Raw genomic sequence first — 18,521 nt, 5'->3', positions numbered from 1 at the left:
AAGCAAGATTTTAGAAAAGGCAGAAGATAACAAAATGGAAATAAACACAGAAAAGGACTTGAAACTAAATAATTTGATTTACAAAATAAGGTTTACTCATCTTGAGTTTAGAGACTACTGCAGAGATTATGACTTTCTTTCACTACTAGATTATTTGTTTTAAATGACATTTTCAGCAATGTCACTATGTATTTTCAGTAATTTTTTTTGCCTTCCAAAGTACTTTTTTTTTAAATTGAAGTATAGTATATTTATACTATTGTGTTAACTTCTGGAATACAGCATAGTGATTCATTTATACATATTTATATTCCTTTCCATATTCTTTTTCATTATAGGCCACTATAAGGTATTGAGTATAGTTTCCTGTGCTATACAGTAGAACCTTGTTGTTTGTCTATTTATATATAGTAGTATCTACAAATCCTGAACTCCCAATTTATTGCTCCCCACCCACTTTCTCCCCAGGTAACGATAAATTTTCTATGTCTGTGAGTCTGTCTTTGTTTTTGTAAATAAGTTCATTTGTGTCTTTTTTTTTTTTAAGATTCCACATATAAGTGATATCATGTGGTATTTTTCTTTCTCTTTCTGGTTTACTTTACTTAGTATGATGATCTCCAGATCCATCCATGTTGCTGCTAATGGCATTATTTTATTCTTTTATGGCTGAGTAGTATTGCATTTTTTTAATATATATATATTGTGTATATATATATACCACAACTTCTTTATCTAGCCATCTGTTGATGGACATTTAAGTTGCTTCCGTATCTTGGCTATTGTAAATACTGCTGCTGTGAACACTGGGGTGCATGTATCTTTTCAAATTAAAGTTTCCTCCGAATATACGCCCGGGAGTGGGATTGCTGGATCATAGTGTAAGTCTATTTCCAGTTTGTTGAGCAATCTCCATACTGTTTTCCATAATGGCTGTACCATAGACATACTTTTAAGCTACAAACTGCTATAACCTACCTCCTAGAACCTTATCTTCTACCTGACCTCAATGTGAGTTCCTTATTTCACAGCCTTTAGTACTCAAAAACTTCAGAATAGGTCATTTGTTTTGCCTCTATGCTCAAACCATTCTGCAATCTTCAAAGTCCATTCTAGCTACACAAATTGTTTTATTCAGGGTTTTGTGGTTTCAAGGATCAGACATTCAATGAAGTTAGCTCAAGTAAAAGGTTTTCTTAGAATAGTATGGCATTTGATTTCTCAGAAGTAGTAATCAAAGTACTCATGAATCTTGTATCAGTTGTGACCTTGAGGCTTAAGCAATTTTTTTCCCCCTCACCTCAGAAGAAATCTGGAGGTAGCCAAGTTGCTGGTTGTTTTAGTAGCTCAAGATCATAAAGACCAGTGATGATACTCTTCTTGGCCTTTCCCTCATGATCACAAGGTGGCTGCTGCAAATCTAAATATGATGTTCATGTTCAAGGAAGGTAGAAAGAGAAGGGAAGGGAAGCCAGGCTTTTCCTCTGGTCAGGAGAGCAAAAACTCTCACAAATCTGCCAGTAGACTTCTGCTTACATTACATTTACAATAACTCTGTCATATAGCTGCTCTTAAAGGAAGTGAAATGACAAGCCACACATTGGAAGGAAAATTTACAACACAATGAATTGCTACTGAGAATATACAAAGAATTTCTATAGTTTGATAAAAATAAGAAAAACAACTTAATAGGAAAGGAGGAAAAAAATGTGAATAGGCAATTGACAGAAGAGGAAATAATTTTGGTGAATAAATTTAGGAAAAGCTGCCCAAGCACATTAGTGATCAGGAAAATGCAAATTAAGACTACATTGATATATGCGTTATAGCCACTAAGTTACCAAAAATTAAGAAATATAAAAACATTGTGTTGATGTAAATGTGGAGTCTTATCCACCACTGGTGGGGGTTGGGTAAAATAATGTAACTACTTAGGAACACAATCTGGGATTACCTAGTGAAGTTGGACCCCATGATGCAGCACTTCCATAGCCAGCAATTTCACACAGGAGACACATACATGAATGTTCGCAGCCTTATTTGTAATAGCCTTATTTGTAATAAAAATGGAAATAACCCAGATGGCCATTGTCAGAGACTGAATAAAATTATATACTCATAGGATACACCTACAACAACTGCAGCAACATGAATGGGTATAAGAAATACAAGTGAAAAAAACCAAGGGCAGAAAACTACATCTAGGGCATAAAGTTTTTAAAAGATAAAATACAAGAAGGCTAAATAATATATATTTTTTGAGATACATACACATGTGGTTATGTGTTTTTCCACATGGAAAAAAAAAAGCAAGGAAAAGATACACACAAAATTCAGGATAGTGGTTATCTCTCCTGAAGCAGGGAACAAGAAAGGGATTGAACACACAGGTAGGTTCAGTGATACCACAATGCTCTAAGTATTAAGTTGAGAGTGGATTCACAGGTGCCTATTATTATCCTTCATAACTTATATAATATATATAGTTATGTATCAAACATTACATAATAAAAAACTTTCATAAGGTAAGAAACAAACAGCTTTGACAACAAGGGCAAAAGGGTTGTAATATTCCATATTGTGAAATTTTCAGGGAGGGGAGCACATGCACTAGGGAACCAGACATTTTTATTTCTAATTATTTTAGTTTACAGTGCTTTTTGAAAATAATAAAAACTATATTTGCTTCAGTCCAGGTGGGGGTAAAGGACATAAGCACATACAAACACAAATACTCTAAGGGAATTTATTCTTACTACTTTGCAGAAACTTTACGCGATGAAAAAGTAGTTGAGGCAAGAAGCAAGCACTGTTAGAACAGAGAGAGGGAGACTTACCAATAACACTATGTTAAAGAACAGCAGTGCAAGTCAAGGAATAGGGACAGATGTGAGAATTTTAAAGAATTTAAAGATAAATTGAAATGGAGGATATAGATCACAGTCTCCTTTTCAAAATGCTTAATAATAAAAGAAGAGAGGAAATTAGTTTCTCTCTTCTTCAGAAAGTCTTCAGGACCACACTTCCCAAGCCCACTCTATTTTGCTTTTATGTTTGATGACTGTGTTACACAGAGAAAAATACAGGCCATAGGACAAACTTTGTTAAGCATTTAAGAAAACCTCTAAGGTTTCATGTCCAATCTAGGGACATACTAGTACCTACCCCCAAGGGGGTGTTAATGGTGTCACCGTATAATCAGTGTTTCCTTTTTTTTTATTTTTGCCATCATTTCAAGATTATTTAACCCACTTTCAATTCCAGTGATTACATTAGAATTCAATCATGGCAACAGATCAAAACAAACACCACTCCCTCCAAAAAACGAACAAAGGTCCCCACCCCAAAATAAAATGACATTTCTTAGTCATTCTCTGTTTAATTGAGGACTTATTGCTTATAATCTGCATATGGCACAGATCCTATTTAAAATTACAGGGCATGACAATGCATTTTAATGGACTTTGATTTGCTGATCTATTTTTAAAGCCATTATCTGTGTCTCCTCCAAAGGTCAAAATATCTGTTACTGTATCAACTGTTTTCTTCATTAACTTCTCACCTAAGAAAATGGCTTGTTGGTGTCAGAGGGGGACAAGAAAGTGCAACATAACTATCACTTTCCTGTAAAGTGTTTTCAGAGCTCCCAGGTGAACTGCCCCTCCCCGCCCCTTAACTGCTTTGTGTCTTCTGTACATCAACACACTTCTATCACAATATTCATTTAATTGTATGCCTCATACATATCACAAGTAATTTCAATTGATTGTAGCCTCACAATCTGGGGTCCCTGTAACTCTGGAAGTAAGGGAAGTCACAGAATAAATAATGGCATATCTTTCTTAGGTACAAATTGTTTAAAGCTTTTAAAAGATATTCAAACAAAAGGTGAAATCCAACTGTTCACATTCCTTTTAAAGAAAAATGTGCTTCTTCACATACATTTTTTGCTTGTAGGGTTCACTTGTAGGGACTAGATTTTAAGACTCCCTGAGGGTGATGTTATCTCTGTGCTGGTTTTATGATTGATTTTACAGGAAAAGTCTGAGAAGTAGTAGGTACAGTTTTCAATTTGCCTCACATCTTCGATAAAGAAGGTAAATATGAATGAGGAGGAAAGATACCAATCCTTAACATCTCTAGAGGGTTTAACCTTTTATAAAATACTTTTGATATTATTTTTTCCCAGGCTTCATTGCTTCTTGACTACAACACAGAGCAGGGATTATCAACACCCCAATTTTACAGATTAGGAAACAGATTACTAAATTTTGCTAGGGTCCTCTTGGAATCAGGGTTAAGAGGAATAAAGAAAACTCATTCTGACACTTGTTAAAACGGTGAGGAAGACTTTATTCAAAACCATTGCAATAGGGGGTCAGAACTTGTAACAGGAGAAAGAAATAGTGCTCAACTTTGAATAAGCAAAGACAGCTGGGAATTTATTATAGCCAAGAAAAAAGCAGAGTGAAGGGGTTAGTGGATGAAAAATTACTTAGAAAACATTAAGGACAGGGGAATTCTTGGCTAAAGGCAGGCCACAGACTTACATATCAAAGGATTTATACATAAGGAATTTGATCATATGGGTAACCAGGTATCAAAGGTGCAGGTATGACTTAGCAGAACTCACGCAAATATGAGGCTCTGCCAGGCCAGGTTTGAAGGCCTAAACGGAGGCCTAGGCGAGAAGAGGGCTCGGACAAGCCCGACTAAAGTTTGGACAAGGGGAGAGTCTGTCACTGACCACCCCGTTTCTCTTTATTACCCAATCCCATGGATGAGGAGAGCGGGCAGGCAGCCGGGTCGGGGCCTGGCACTTCCTCCGAGTCAGCAACGACCGGCGGCCGGAGATGAAGAGGCTGGGTTCAGCGTTCGCCAGTAGAACGCGGGTCGGAGCAATGTCCCTCGCACCGCACCGGAGGCGCCCCCACGCTCCGCCCGTCCGACGGGCGTCCCACTTCACGGGCTGACTCCGCAGGTCGGGCGGGGCGGGGCGGGGCGGGGCTGTAGGCGCCGATTGGCTGGAGTGCCCGGGCCTGGGGTTTCCCCGGCCCCGCCCCGTCGCCCCTCACTGGCCGCCCCGCCTCTGCCGCGCTCTCTCAGCCCGCGAGGCCGCGCGCTGGCCGGTCCCGCGCTGTCTGCGGGAGGGGCCGAGCCCGTGTTCCTCCTCCCTACCGGTCCCCATCCTTAAAGCACGAGTCCAGACGCCCCGCCTGTTGGAGAGGGCGCCTGGATCTGGACAGCGAACAGCCGGCCGGGGCGGGCCAGGGCCAACCGAGGAGGGCCTGAGGCGACGGAGCAGCCGCGGCTGGCAGACGAGCGTCTCGGCCCGGACTGAGTGGTTGCGGGAGCTGCGAGGGGAGGGGTCGCGGGCGCCATTGCTGCTCGTCAGAGCGCCGCTGGGCCCCCGTCAGCCCTCGGCTGCTCTACCCGGGCTGGGAGGAGCCGTCGCCAGTCCCTGACCGGGTCTTGTGAGTCGGGTGCCTAGTCTGCCGCCCGCGCCGAGACCATGTTTGACAAGACGCGGCTGCCGTACGTGGCCCTCGATTTGCTCTGCGTGTTGCTGGGTACGTACGCGCCACCGGCCCGAGGGGCGTGTGCGCTCGAGCCCCGGGGTGGGGTGCACCGGTGGGTGCGGGCGTGTGTCCGCTGGGAGGGACTCGGAGAGGGCCGCGGTCGGGCGTGGGGGGTGTGTGCCTGACGCGCCAGCCTTGCGGGGCGAGATGCTGGGGGCGGTTTCCGCAGCCCGGGGACCCCGCTTGGCAGCCTGCACCCCGGCTCCCGTGTGGCCGCCACTGCCTGCCTGTCGCCCGCCGGTCCGCTGAGCCCACTCTGCTTGGACCCTGTTCACGCCTCTGCGCTCCATCCCTTGCTGTGCTGTCCTCTGTTTCCCGTTTCACTCCCAGCCCAGAGGGTGGGCTCCTCCCCTCTCTGCTGCAGCGAAGCCTGGTCACTGGCTCATCAGGTTCAGTAGTGAAACCGGAGGTTTGATGCACTCGGGGTTCTCAGTAACAGGCGCCAGTGCCTGGTTTATCTTACTTGTGGGAAGCAGTTTAATTTTTTGTCTATAAAAGGCTAGAACGTGCCTAATTAGAAGGTGTTACCAGGTTGTAAATTGTCGGGCTGTAAGTGGGTGTGAGGATGCCAGGTTTCTGCCTGTAGGACTCAAGAAGCTTGCTTTTTTTTGAGGTGGGGGAGGGATGGTGTGCCCCAGACCTACTGTTTCCTTCTCTGCGCAGACCTTGCCATGGTGTAGCTTTCCATCTTCTGTGAGAGCCCACAAAGAGCACTAGACATTTCTTTGGCTGCAGCAAATTTGGTGTTGTCTTTCCAATGGAAGAGTTCAGCAGTGGGGTTTCTGGTTGCCAGTTGCTCCTTTCTTTTGGCGAGAAAGAATTGAAGTCATCTGGATAAGGGATGGGCATTGGAAGGAGGGACTTTCACCCTTTTTATATGCGTTGTGTAAGGCAGTATCTTTGAACTACTTATATGTTATGGAAAGAACGGCAAGAAGACCTGCTTGAGGTTTGGATAGTCCTACTCATGTTTGAGTATTTAAGTAATGGTATTGGCAAGTTCTCAGGGTTGGAGAGCTGTGACTTCAGCATCCTAGATGCAGGTCTGCATAATGGCTTTTCAGTGATAGATTTCCCCCGGTTTTAATCCAGTATTCCACTTTCCTACCTCAAACCTGACCATTTAGGTGCTTGCAGTCTTGCTGGAGTTTTATAAATTCTTTTCTTTGTTTTTTTGATCAGAAAAATCTCTCTTCTTTTTTCAATTTATGGAGCATCTCTATTGTTTACCAAGACACTTCCTGTATAGCTCCACAGTGAATTTTAGGAATTCAGTTTAGGAAAGGGAAACACAATTTTGGAATATTATTTTTATAGAAACACAAATAATCCTTTCAGATACCTGGACATACTAATAATATTACACTAAAATATATTCAAATTTATTTATTTGCAATGAAAAGCATGCCTTTGGTAAAGATATATTTTAAAATGTATTTTAACTTGTACTTAGTGGAGGTTTATTAAACTTTATATTTTAGTGAAGGGAGAGGAAAATTCAGTCAGAAGTAATTTTGATAATTCTAATATATATTACCTGTCATTGCCACATATTGTGTACTGTCAGGATTGTATACAAACTTCTTCTTTTCCTACCTTGTGGAGTTACTAACGTATAAAGCAAACATCATGTTTTCTCTTTGGGCCAAGCACTGTACTAGGACAGATGAAACATAATACTGCTCTGAGGTAGCTGAAAATAGTATTATTGAACACAGAGTCATAGGGTGGATCTATGTTTTGTTTTGTTTTAATTTATGTATAATGGAGGAGCCTATATGCAGTGCAGCTTTATAAATTGTTGGTTCTTATAGTCTATATTTTCAATATGATGCAAACATCACATAATTGCCCTATAGAGGTAAGAGTAATATTATTGCTACGTTGACCTGATGGTTGCAGGATTTATGATGGCTCTGAAAAAAGATGAAATTGTGTTTACAATTTTAAATATCTTTGATGGTTTTGGAAAAATCTTGTTTTGGGGACTTATGCATTAAGTATGTTTTAGGAAAAGATAAGTTATCTATTTGAAACACATTTTATCTGTTTTTGTATTACTAGAATTTTAAAGTAATTCAGTGAATTGTCAAGATAAGTCCAGAATTCCCTTTTCCTCAAAAGAAAATGAAGTACTGACTTATTTTAAATTGGTATATAAAATGACATTAGATTTAACAACATTGGATTTCCAAAATACAGCAACGGAGAACAGTGGTGCTAGAAATACAAAACTTTTCTTGCTGAGTTTTGGGTGATAATATATTTTTATAGCAAACTTACCTTTAGTGGAGTCTAAGGATCATTGTAAATTTGATTTTTATTCATCTTACTGACAGCAGGAGATTGGCAGCCTAAAATCGCTCAAAGAGGGTTATCTACTTGGCATTAACTTTTTTCTTTTTCTGTGGCGAACTACAGGTAAGAGTGGACTATACCAACAAAAAGATGATTAAGCACTTTATAAGTATAGGGTTATGTAAAAGTGATTCATAATTATAATGTGACTATGTTTCAGGTTCTGTTAATGATCACTCCAACATTATACAGTGAATCCATTTAATATGATGATATTATGTGATTGTGTTATATGGCTACTTTATAATTTCACAGAGGGTGATGTCTGTTGTACCGATAAACATGCCTTTGAGTATGTTTGTGTATCTGTGTATGTGTGCTCACACCAGGATTTCTACCCCTAAGTCAATATCATCATCACTGTGAAACATGAATTCCTCTATGTAATATAACCAGATTATTAGTTCCTTCTGTGAATCTGGTCAATTCTTGGAAAAAAGAGTGAGAGTTTTGAACAGTGATGTTTATTTGATTCCTTTCTAAGATGGGCCATAGTCTTGCTATCTTTCTCTACCTCTTTTGATGATGAGTTCTGTGATTGTAGAAAAGGCCATAAGTATCATCTGAGCACACAAGAAAACTGCTTTACAGAGAATGATGGTGGACTGATATGAAAGGAACTGTGTTTTTGGTCAGTGTGTTAAACTATGGCCTGAATAAAACTTATTAGTGTCTAATTGCTTATGGTCATTTTAGATTTTATCTACCCTGGCATCAGGCTGCCAGTGAATGAACATTGTGTCCACTAATGGATTCAGTGCACATTGAAGGTTAACTCTGTGCTAAGTCCATGTTAGGTGCTAGGGATAAAAAGATGAGTAAGACAATCCCTGCCCAGAAGAAGCTCAGGGTCTGATAAGGGAGAAACAGATAAACAAAAGGTTACAATACAACATTGTAAGTGTAATAATGAAGGTATGGAATATTGCAGAGAAGGGAGTTGTCTTAGATCTGATCGATTATAGATAAATGGGTTATGTGTTTCCCGTTAGAGATACAGAAATGACAAAAGTTACCTGGGATACTCTTAAAATCTTTTTTTTTTTTCCTTCCCCAACTTGAAATAGGGCCATGGGAACCCAAGTAAGTACTTCTGTTTATAACTTTTTTTGGAGGTATATACCATGATGCCTAGAAGATTTAGGTGGAACAGGCAAAGCCTTTTTATGTGCTTGTGTTTTGCTGGGTGGCAGTCATTTGGAATACCTCTCTGTACTGCATATTCTCCTTTTGCCCTTCCACATCCTTTTTCCATCCTGCTTTATGCTCTGGGAGGCTCTTCTATGGGCTGCATCAGCTGGGCTCTTCTCTTTTGTTTCTGGTTGGCTTTGACCAATGGGACAACAGCAGGAGGAAGTTGGCTCTTCCAGGCCTCCTGCTTTATTTGTGTTGCGAGATCTGTTCTGTGTTTTGTGAGTAGGTCATAGCTTCTGTTCAGTGGCCCTCTCTGCCAGGCAGCTACAGTTACAGATCTTTCTGGGTTCTGGTAACCCTGGACTTATGCCTTTACACCTAGAGATGATAATGGCTTCCTGATATTTCTGGCCTGGAAGTATTCCACCATCCCTTGCTGCTTACCTAAACCCTACCTATACTTTTGAAGATTGTTCCTTCATTAAATTCTCTTGAATATCTTATTTGAATGTGCTGTTTTTTGCCTGGGCTCTATTGGTAATGCTCACGTTCTATCCAAAACAGATCTGAGGTAGCTTCCCTTTCTGCCCTTTACACCAATTACAGCTGCCCATAATAGCAGGTGGTAACAGGAGCTCATGGGCCCTAACGTTGACTTTCTTGGAAGGGAGGGGGATCATGGTTTCCTCAGCATGCTCCAAATGTGGTATCACCATTATGCCAAATCAAAGTCAGTAGATTTAGAGTAAAATCTGGCAGCAAAAAATATTGGTAGCCAATACTAGATGGTTGTGGAATCGCACTTACTTATTCTTTCCCAGTAATTATCTCAAATACTGATGCCGTATGTCATCACCATAATGCTGACATCATTCTGCCCCTTAAGTGTTACCCCTAGGGAGTGCTCCCTTTCCTGACCCTCAATCTGGACCGCTTTCTCAAGGAAAAATCGCATATTTAGTGAGTCTCACTTGCTAAACAGGCTCCAGCCTCCTTTTTTCTTCTAACATTTAACTGTTCATTCACTCATTTGGGCATGTGTTTGTTTAATATCTGGTAGGTGCTGGGCATTCTGTTAGATTTCAAAGAGAAAAATAGGTAAATAAGTAAGTAAATACATAAATAGGACATAGTGCTTATCCTGATCACTTGCCATTTCAGCTTCTATTAACTTCTATTAAGCAAACTTGCTTCTGAACAAAGTTCACCTGGTTTGTTTCTCTGCTTTATGTACCTTTTCTCTTTTCTCTCAGAGGGAAGGAATCGCAAAAAATGAACACAGATTTGTCAAACTGGCATATTCTTGGTCAGACTGGTCTCCTGTTGCAAGGCCTTTTCTTTAAATGGCCAGTTTGGAACAAAAGCAGTGGCCTGGAGGAAATTGCTACTATTTGGCTCTAGTTGGTTTTTATGCAGATGACTTTCAGCTTAATTTACCTTGTTTGGAATAGAGTATGGAAATATTCAGAGAACATTCCCTTCCATAGCTTTTATGAAAAGTAAATTTTTCCTTTATATTCTCTTTGAATTACATCCTTTTGGAAACTCATGGACATGTTATAAATCTTTATTAATTTCTTTCTTGTTTAGTCATTTTTGGCTGAGCTCTACCAAAGTTTCCTATGTGTTACTCAGCTTGGGAAGTTATTCTGATTCTTTTGGATAAGAAATTGAAGTTTAAATTGTTACTGTTTACCCTACTAAAAAAGAAGTTGGTAGAAAGTCACTGAACCCCCGCATTTTGATTGAACCAGTTAATATGTAGCTTCAGTTTTATGGAAAGGAATTTGGAATGTTAATTGTCTGCTTCCTCCTAATTTAAGTGGCTTAATTCAGCATTTGGGATGGAAATATATATATTCTGTGTAATAAACTAGTTAGGATTATATAGATACTGTCTTGTTTCTTTTCTTACATTCTTTCAAAAAAAGCATTCATTCAGATATTATGAACAGTGGTTACAAGTAACTTTCTTCTTTCCTTTTGTCCTCCTTTTCCTACTTACCTTATTTTTCATTTTCACTATTTCTCCTCCCTAATTCCTCCTGTTCTTCTCTTCAGCCTTCCTGCTTGTCTAGGTTTAAAGCCCAGATGGCTCAGACAGCTATTTTTTACTTAACTGAAATTAGTCTAACATTGGAATGACTTTGTAAACTGTAGATTTTTCTTTAAAACATTAGAGAAACAGCATAATCTAGTGATGGACTCTGGATCCAGACTGTCTAGGTTCACATTCCAGCTTCTCCATTTACTAGCTGTGTGACTTTGGGCAAGTCTCCTCTTTGTGACTCTGTTGCCTCATTTGTGTAATGATAAAAGTATCTACCTCATATGGTTGTTGTGAGGCTTAAATGAATCACTATGTAAAGGTTTAGAGTGGTGCCTTGCACTTAAGGTGCACAATATGTTTGTCAAATAAAATTAATCTTCTGTAATCCTACCAACTATAACATAACAATTATCTTAGTAAAAATATCAACTTAGTTTTGTGTTAGGGGCAGACACAAACTTTAAAACATTTCCCATGAGTACTCATGGAATGTTTTTGAAGCTGCACTCGAGTCAGAACATCTTGAAATAGTAGTGTTTTTATCAGTCATTTGTGAAAAAATACATATATGATCTCCAAGTAGTGGCAATCCCAGCTATGGTGGAAATTGATCTGTATACTGTGGTACAGTGTAATTAAACAAATGGAAAAACTTACTTTATACAGTGGTTAAGTCCTGAATTTCAACATAATCAAGAAAATGAAGTTAGACGCATTCTGGTCACCTTCACTGTTTTTATTACCCAGGCCTTTGAAATTGTTGAGTGACCATGTGAAAAAAAATAGGCTTAATATTCCTAAAATTTTTGAGTGACCTTAATTGTACATCCTCATTTGTGTAAATTCTATTATTTGAATTCCTCTCTGCAGTTAAGCAGGCAGCAAAGAAAAAACAGTTGTATAATACCTCTCCATACTCCTCTCCCTCTTATCCTTGTTTTTTTAGGTGTTTATTTTGAGATATATTAACCTGATATTATTTTTTATGTTGTGTTTGAGACAATGTTAAGTTTTTTAAAATATTTGACTTTGCAATATCTTTCATTTATTTATTGAGTGATGATTATGTGCTTATTACAATGCTAAGAGCTATAAATATCACTGTGAAAAAGATAGGTAAGATCTCTATACTTATATATAAGACAATTACAGATATTTGTGAATACTATGAGAAAGTGAAAACAAGGTGAGAAAACAGTGAGATGTTAGGAGGTAGCAATCTCAAGAAAGGCTTCTCTGAGAAATTTAAATTGAGATTTAAGGAGGAAAGTAAGTTGATCATGGAGGAGCTGGAAATAGATGATTCCAGGCATAGGGAAGAGCAGGTGTTGAGGGCCAAAGGGGTAAAGGGCATCTTGTAACAGAAAAGAGGCCAGTATGGCTGGAATGTAGTATGTATACTTGATATTCTTTTTTTTTTTTAACATTTTTTTATTGAGTTATAGTCATTTTACAATGTTATGTCAAGTTCCAGTGTAGAGCACAATTTTTCAGTTATACAGGAACATACATATATTCATTGTCACATTTTTTTTTTTTTTTTTGCTGTGAGCTACCACAAGATCTTGTATATATTTCCCTGTGTATACTTGGTATTCTTAATAGTGAATTTTGTAACTTATTTCTAAATGTCAGAGTAGATAATAATAACAACTGACACTTCTTTTGTGCTTACTAGGTCCTGTGCAACTGTGAGATCTCTCAGCAACCTGCTCAGGGAGAATATCTTAGTCATCTCTAGTCTGCTGATGATGGAACTGAGGCCTAGAGTAGTTGGGAAACTCCCAGCAGAACCCAGCTAAGAAGTGTTAATGGTTAGGAATTGGGAAATGCATTTTTTAAGGATTGTAACTTTTAGATACAGATTGACTGGTCCAGATTTGGGAAATGAAGAGGGTGAGGAATGAGGAATTCAGGGGATTAATAGATGTAAAGCAGAGATTATTTTAGGTGGTCCAGATGTTTTGTAACTATCTTTATTCTATATGATGTAGCTTGACTCAGTTTCTCCTTACCATATTTTGAGCTTATGTCTTCTGTCCACAGGAAGCACTTAAATTTTTCGTAAGTCAAGCTCCTAATAACTACTAAGAGTTTGCTAGGAGGTTATATCACACTGGAAGATGTAACTGATTTGCCGTATTCAGTAACATACCCACAAACTTTTTTCTTCAAATAGCTCTGTTGTAGGCATTTCTACACAGGAAAGGAAGACCTTTGTCCTTCACTGCATTTCATGTGATGCATGTGTATAGAGTTCAGAGTCACCTTTGGTAATTCATTCCAGCAGATATAGTTAGAACCTCGTGGTTTAGTTCTCAGTTGTCACTACTTGGAAATGTTTCCTGGGTCTTTTTTCAGGGTGGAGTGCCCAGGAAAATGACATATAGGAAATGTGTAGCGGATGAACTCTTGAGTTAATTGGCAGCTTGTTAAGCCGGGTTCTGGCTTGCCTTTTGGTTCATTTACGTCAGCAGGAAGAGATGGGTTGGCTGCTTAGGTGCTTGAGAGGTAAATGAGAAGAGAAGAAAACCATTCTTTATTGAATGCATAAGTGAACCTTTGGTAAATGTTTTATGTAAACTCATGTAATCATCACAGAACTCTGAGGTATTAGCCTCGTTGTATGCCCTATCACTTCGGTTAAAAAAATGGGTGAAAAAATAAACCTATGGGTCTCAAATAGCTTCTTGCTTACTGTGGAAGACAGACCTATAACAATGACAATATTGTATAGTAAGCTGAGTGCCTGATAGGTCGTAGCACTTAGGTTACTAAGAGTGAGTGTGATAGGGTCTCCATCCCCAAGAGGTACACAGAACCCTGTAAGGGGAGAGGAGTAGGTATTTTAATTAAGTCTATTTATGTTTCAAAACAATTTCTCCTGAGATCTTTGCTTTTACTTTCCAGCAGAGATACTGTAAACCTTTAGGAACATTACTTTTGGCTAGTGCTAAGTTCTGGAAATAATTCCTGTAGATAGTTCAGAATCCATCTATATTACTGGGTAGAAACACTAATATGGGTGCTTAGAAAGTGGGTGGCACATGGTAGGCATTCATATTTTTGTTACATGAGTGAATAGGAAATGTATTTGAGTCAGCCACTCTTCCGGGGTTTGAATTCTAGCTCCATCTATTACAAACTGTATGACATTTTGGGCAGATTGTTTCAACTCTATGAGTTTTGTCATCTAATGAGGGGAAAGATGATGATGATAGTGCCTTCCTCATAGGGCTGTGAAATTAGATGAGATAATGTATGAGACAATGTATGTGATGTGTTTAGCATAGTCCTGTGCTGTTGTCATTATCACTATTAAGTTAATAAACCACTTTGGTACACTGACCCATCTGTTATTTAAATTTGACATCACGTGTTGGTGACTTTTCTTTTGGAACATTAGTGTAGTTCTAGCTTCAGTTTAAACAGCATCTAAACTGGAACCTGGTTCATATTTCAGTTTTTAGTGCCTTAATCACCATGACAGTTGTTTTGATTGCCTCTAACCTGTTTCTTTCTAGAATCGGATACCTTTCTCAGGTATTCTCATTTTACTTCTAGGTGAGCAGTATTTCCACAGCTCATAGGTATGGTACCGAAATGAATGTTTGTGGTTGGAGAGAGAAGAGCAAACTAGAAATAGGAATAAACAAAGGTGTGTGTGAGGTGAGAATGGCACGGATAGTCATAACTTCTGTTAGTAATCAGATTCTAAAACATGAAGATTTTATTTCCTGAATATAAACTAGTCAAAAGCTAATGCAGTACAGGTTGAAGGAGCTAAATATAACCAGTTTGCGTCATACCTTCTCTTGATCAATAAGAATTTGTTCTTTTTTCTTTACATAGAGTTTAAGAAATAAATGTAAATAGTGATCACGCCCATCTGCAGTGTCCTGAGATAGTCCTAATGTTAGGTAATAGTTTTATTCATAGAGGCAGTTTGTTAAATGTATGAATAAGTATAATTAACATTAATACTTTTATAATATTTTTATACTTTATAATATTTTTCTTAAAAAAACATTTGAAAAAACACACTTTTTCAATGACATCTCAATTTGATCTGGAAAATATACATGGCATCGTTACGCAGTGTAGCAGAAGCAAGTGACATTTACTGTATTTTACTTTTTTTCCGATAGCGTGGATAAGAGAAAGGAATTTTGAATATGCTCCTTCCCAGATACTGTCTCTGTCTGACCCAGTGGCCCATTTGTGATATTATCAAAACTTGTTAGGCAGGTTATGGGCAATACTCAACTTCATAGTCAGTGTTGGATAGCTGTATTAATACTAAATTTATGTACCACAATATGAGTGAGATTCCAAGTTCTGCCATTGAATATTGTTTAACTGCTATAGCAAATAAGTAAATTACCTTTTATGAAGATAAGTTTTTGCATAGACTTTCCCCCTTGCCTAGGATTTGACATAGTGGATGATTTTTCAGTGAGTAACAATTTTGTTTAACTTTATTTAAAGGGTTCAAAGTATGATCTAGTAGTGAAAACAGTTGGCTTGAAAGTCAAATTCTAGTCTTTTTTTTTGAGTTGAAGTATTATTGATTCACAATGTTGAGTTAGTTTCTGGTGTACAGTGTAGTGATTCAGTTATACATATATATTTTTCATACTCTATAGGTTATTATGGGTTATTATAAGATATTGAATATAGTTCCCTGTGCTATACAGTAGGAGCTTGTTGTTTATTTTATATATGGTGGTTTGTATCTTCAAATCCCAAACTCCTAATTTATCCTTCTTCCTTCCCCTCTCCCCCTCTTGGTAACCATAAGTTTGTTTTCTGTGTTTGTGAGTTTTTCTGTTTTGTAAATAAATTCATTTGTGTCATTTTTTTAGATTCCATGTATAAGTGATGGTATTTGTCTTTTCTTTTTCTGGCTTACTTCACTTAGTATGATAATCTCATGGTCCATCCATGTTGCTGCAAATGACATTATTTCATTCTTTTTTATGGCTGAGTAGTATTCCATTATGTATATATACCCCACATCTTCTTTATCCAGTAATCTGTCAATGGGCATTTAGCTTGCGTCCAAGTCTTGGCTGTTGTAAATAGTACTGCTATGAACATTGGGGTGCATGTATCTTTCTGAGTTATAGTTTTATCCAGATATATGCCCAGAAGTGGGATTGCTGGATCATGTGGTAACTCTGTTTTCAGTTTGTTGAGGAACATCCGTATTGTTCTGCATAGTGGCTGCACCAAATTACATTCCCACCAACAGTGTAGGAGGGTTCCCTTTTCTCCATACCCTCTCCAGCATCAAACTCTAGTTTTGCTTCTGCTACTCTCTCTGATCACATGAACATCATCACATAGGCTGCTTCATTTACTCATATATGGATTAATGAGAATAATGTCTGCCTTGCCTGTCTCTTGGGATCATAGTGGTAAGCAAACCTTGATTATTAAGGAGAGTCAATTACTGCAGAATATATTGCAGCAGTTGACATCAGTGGACTCAGGGTAAGAAGACAAAGAGCCCATGGTATATAGGGGATATTTTGAGCAACTGCAGCAGACCTGTAGGAGATCAGTTATAAATCTAGTCTGGCCATGAAAGCTGTGAGTGTTGCTGTCAGCAGAAAATAGGAAACAGCTGAAGACTAATTGAAGTATTCAGGAAGTAGTATTCAGGAAGTATTCAGGAAAAATAGACCCTGTTACAAAGTAATGTAGGCCCCCTTCTTGAGTCTCTTCTTTTGCTACCCATAGATACGTGACTTTACAGTGAACAAGTGTCTCATGAAATCTTGCAACTAGTTGGTTGTTCCTGTGTCACTCATACTGTGAGAAATGGTGACACATCCTACCTTGAGAAACCAAAGCAAAATACAGTTTGGTCACACTCACTGAAATTTCAGTGCAGGGAGATTTTCAGTTTTAAAAAAATAAAGATTAGTGTTCACCTATCATGTAATTAAAACAACAACAACCTTGTGGTTGCCAGGAGGAAGAGGGGTGGGAAGGGACAGACTGGGAGTTCGAGATTTGTAGATACTGACAGGTATGTATAGAATAGATAAACAAGTGTATACTGTATAGCACAGGGAAATATATACAAGATCTTGTAGTAGCTCACAGTGAAAAAGAATATGAAAAGGAATATATGTATATTCATGTATGACTGAAAAATTGTGCTGTACACCAGAAATTGACACAACATTGTAAACTGACTATAGTTCAATTAAAAAAAAAAGGAAAATAAACTACGATTCTAACCTAGTCTGCTTAATATCAGGAGATTGTCATCTGTATCAACAGCAGTTTGTCTTCAGCGAAGAGTCATTCTTTTGCCAAAGATCTGAAATGCCAGGGGAATCTTCTAAAGTTGTAATCTACCTGTGCTATTTTCTGTTCTGGTGACTTGCAGAAAAATAAATACGAGAGTTTTTTTTTTAAATAAAGTTAATTACATTATCTAAGATTATGTTTCTGTTTTCCTCAGTACTAGTCTGGCAGTTAATTAGCCAGTAATGTTTGGAATGGTGAGATCTTAATGTTAACTGTGTGGCTATAGCTGGCAGAGTGATTTATTATTATGTAGGGCATTGGGAAATAGCGATCATTGAACAGTTAAGAAATTTCATCTATCCTATAGCCCTGGAAACCCACCATCAATTGGAAATATATACACCAGAATTAAAATATCATGACCAAAGTTGTAAGAGAATCTTAACAAAACTGAGTCCTATTTAAGAGACATAGTTTTTGCTTGCTAATAATTTAATAATTTAAAGCTTACATTTAAAAGCATTGAGCTATTTAGTAGTTGTGACTGAAATTTTAAACTCATGAGCTTCTGTAGCACAAAGGCCCTAATGTAGGCTTTGTTTAAATTAATTTCTTCTGATAAAAAAGAGAGGCAAAGAGGAGAATGAGGAAAAGGAAAATTTTAAAAGTTATAGAAGTAAATATTGCTATAGTCTGTTTTTACTTTCCAAGAAGAATTCAGGAGAGGATGAAGCTTCTTTGAGAGGATTAATCATGAAGACAGGCTACACAAGGCCTGAGATTGCTGTCCAGTAAAGAGATTGTAGTGGGGATTCTGATTTCAGTTGATTAATCTAAGGGTCACATTTATAGTAATTTAAATCTCCTGAAGTAAGGAATTTATCCTTTAGGTTGGTCTACTATAATTCAACTTATATTTAGAACTAACTAGGAAAAAAGGCCAAATCGCTGGAAAGATTTTGTGTTAGTTACCCTTACTTCATGTCCTCAGACTTTTCATGATTAAGAGTAAAATACTGAGATTGGGAGACAGCATAACTTGGTTGAATGTTTTTTAAGTCAAAAGCGGAGGAGTTTGAAATTTTGAACTGTCAGATATGTTAGGTAGAATTGTGGCAGATTATAGCTCACATAGA

General features: G+C 38.2%; 1 protein-coding gene across 3 annotated transcripts in view; it reads left to right on the top strand.

Annotated features, from left to right (window-relative positions):
- The first annotated feature begins 5,100 nt into the window (after positions 1-5,100).
- Positions 5,101-18,521, top strand: part of PLPP1 (phospholipid phosphatase 1) — a 91,731-nt gene continuing 78,310 nt past the window's right edge. For 2 of the 3 annotated variants that reach the window (XM_032472298.1, XM_032472306.1), the window contains exon 1: positions 5,101-5,570. In XM_032472298.1, coding sequence (XP_032328189.1) covers positions 5,513-5,570 — 58 coding nt within the window. In that variant the 5' untranslated portion in view covers positions 5,101-5,512. The remainder of the gene's footprint in view (positions 5,571-18,521) is intronic. The other variant, XM_032472300.1, reaches the window with a different exon arrangement.

This window comes from Camelus ferus, chromosome 3 (assembly GCF_009834535.1).
Source record: "Camelus ferus isolate YT-003-E chromosome 3, BCGSAC_Cfer_1.0, whole genome shotgun sequence".
Taxonomy (NCBI): domain Eukaryota; kingdom Metazoa; phylum Chordata; class Mammalia; order Artiodactyla; family Camelidae; genus Camelus; species Camelus ferus.
The sequence above is the reverse complement of the archived record's forward strand: the minus strand, read 5'-3'. Positions and strand labels throughout refer to the sequence as shown.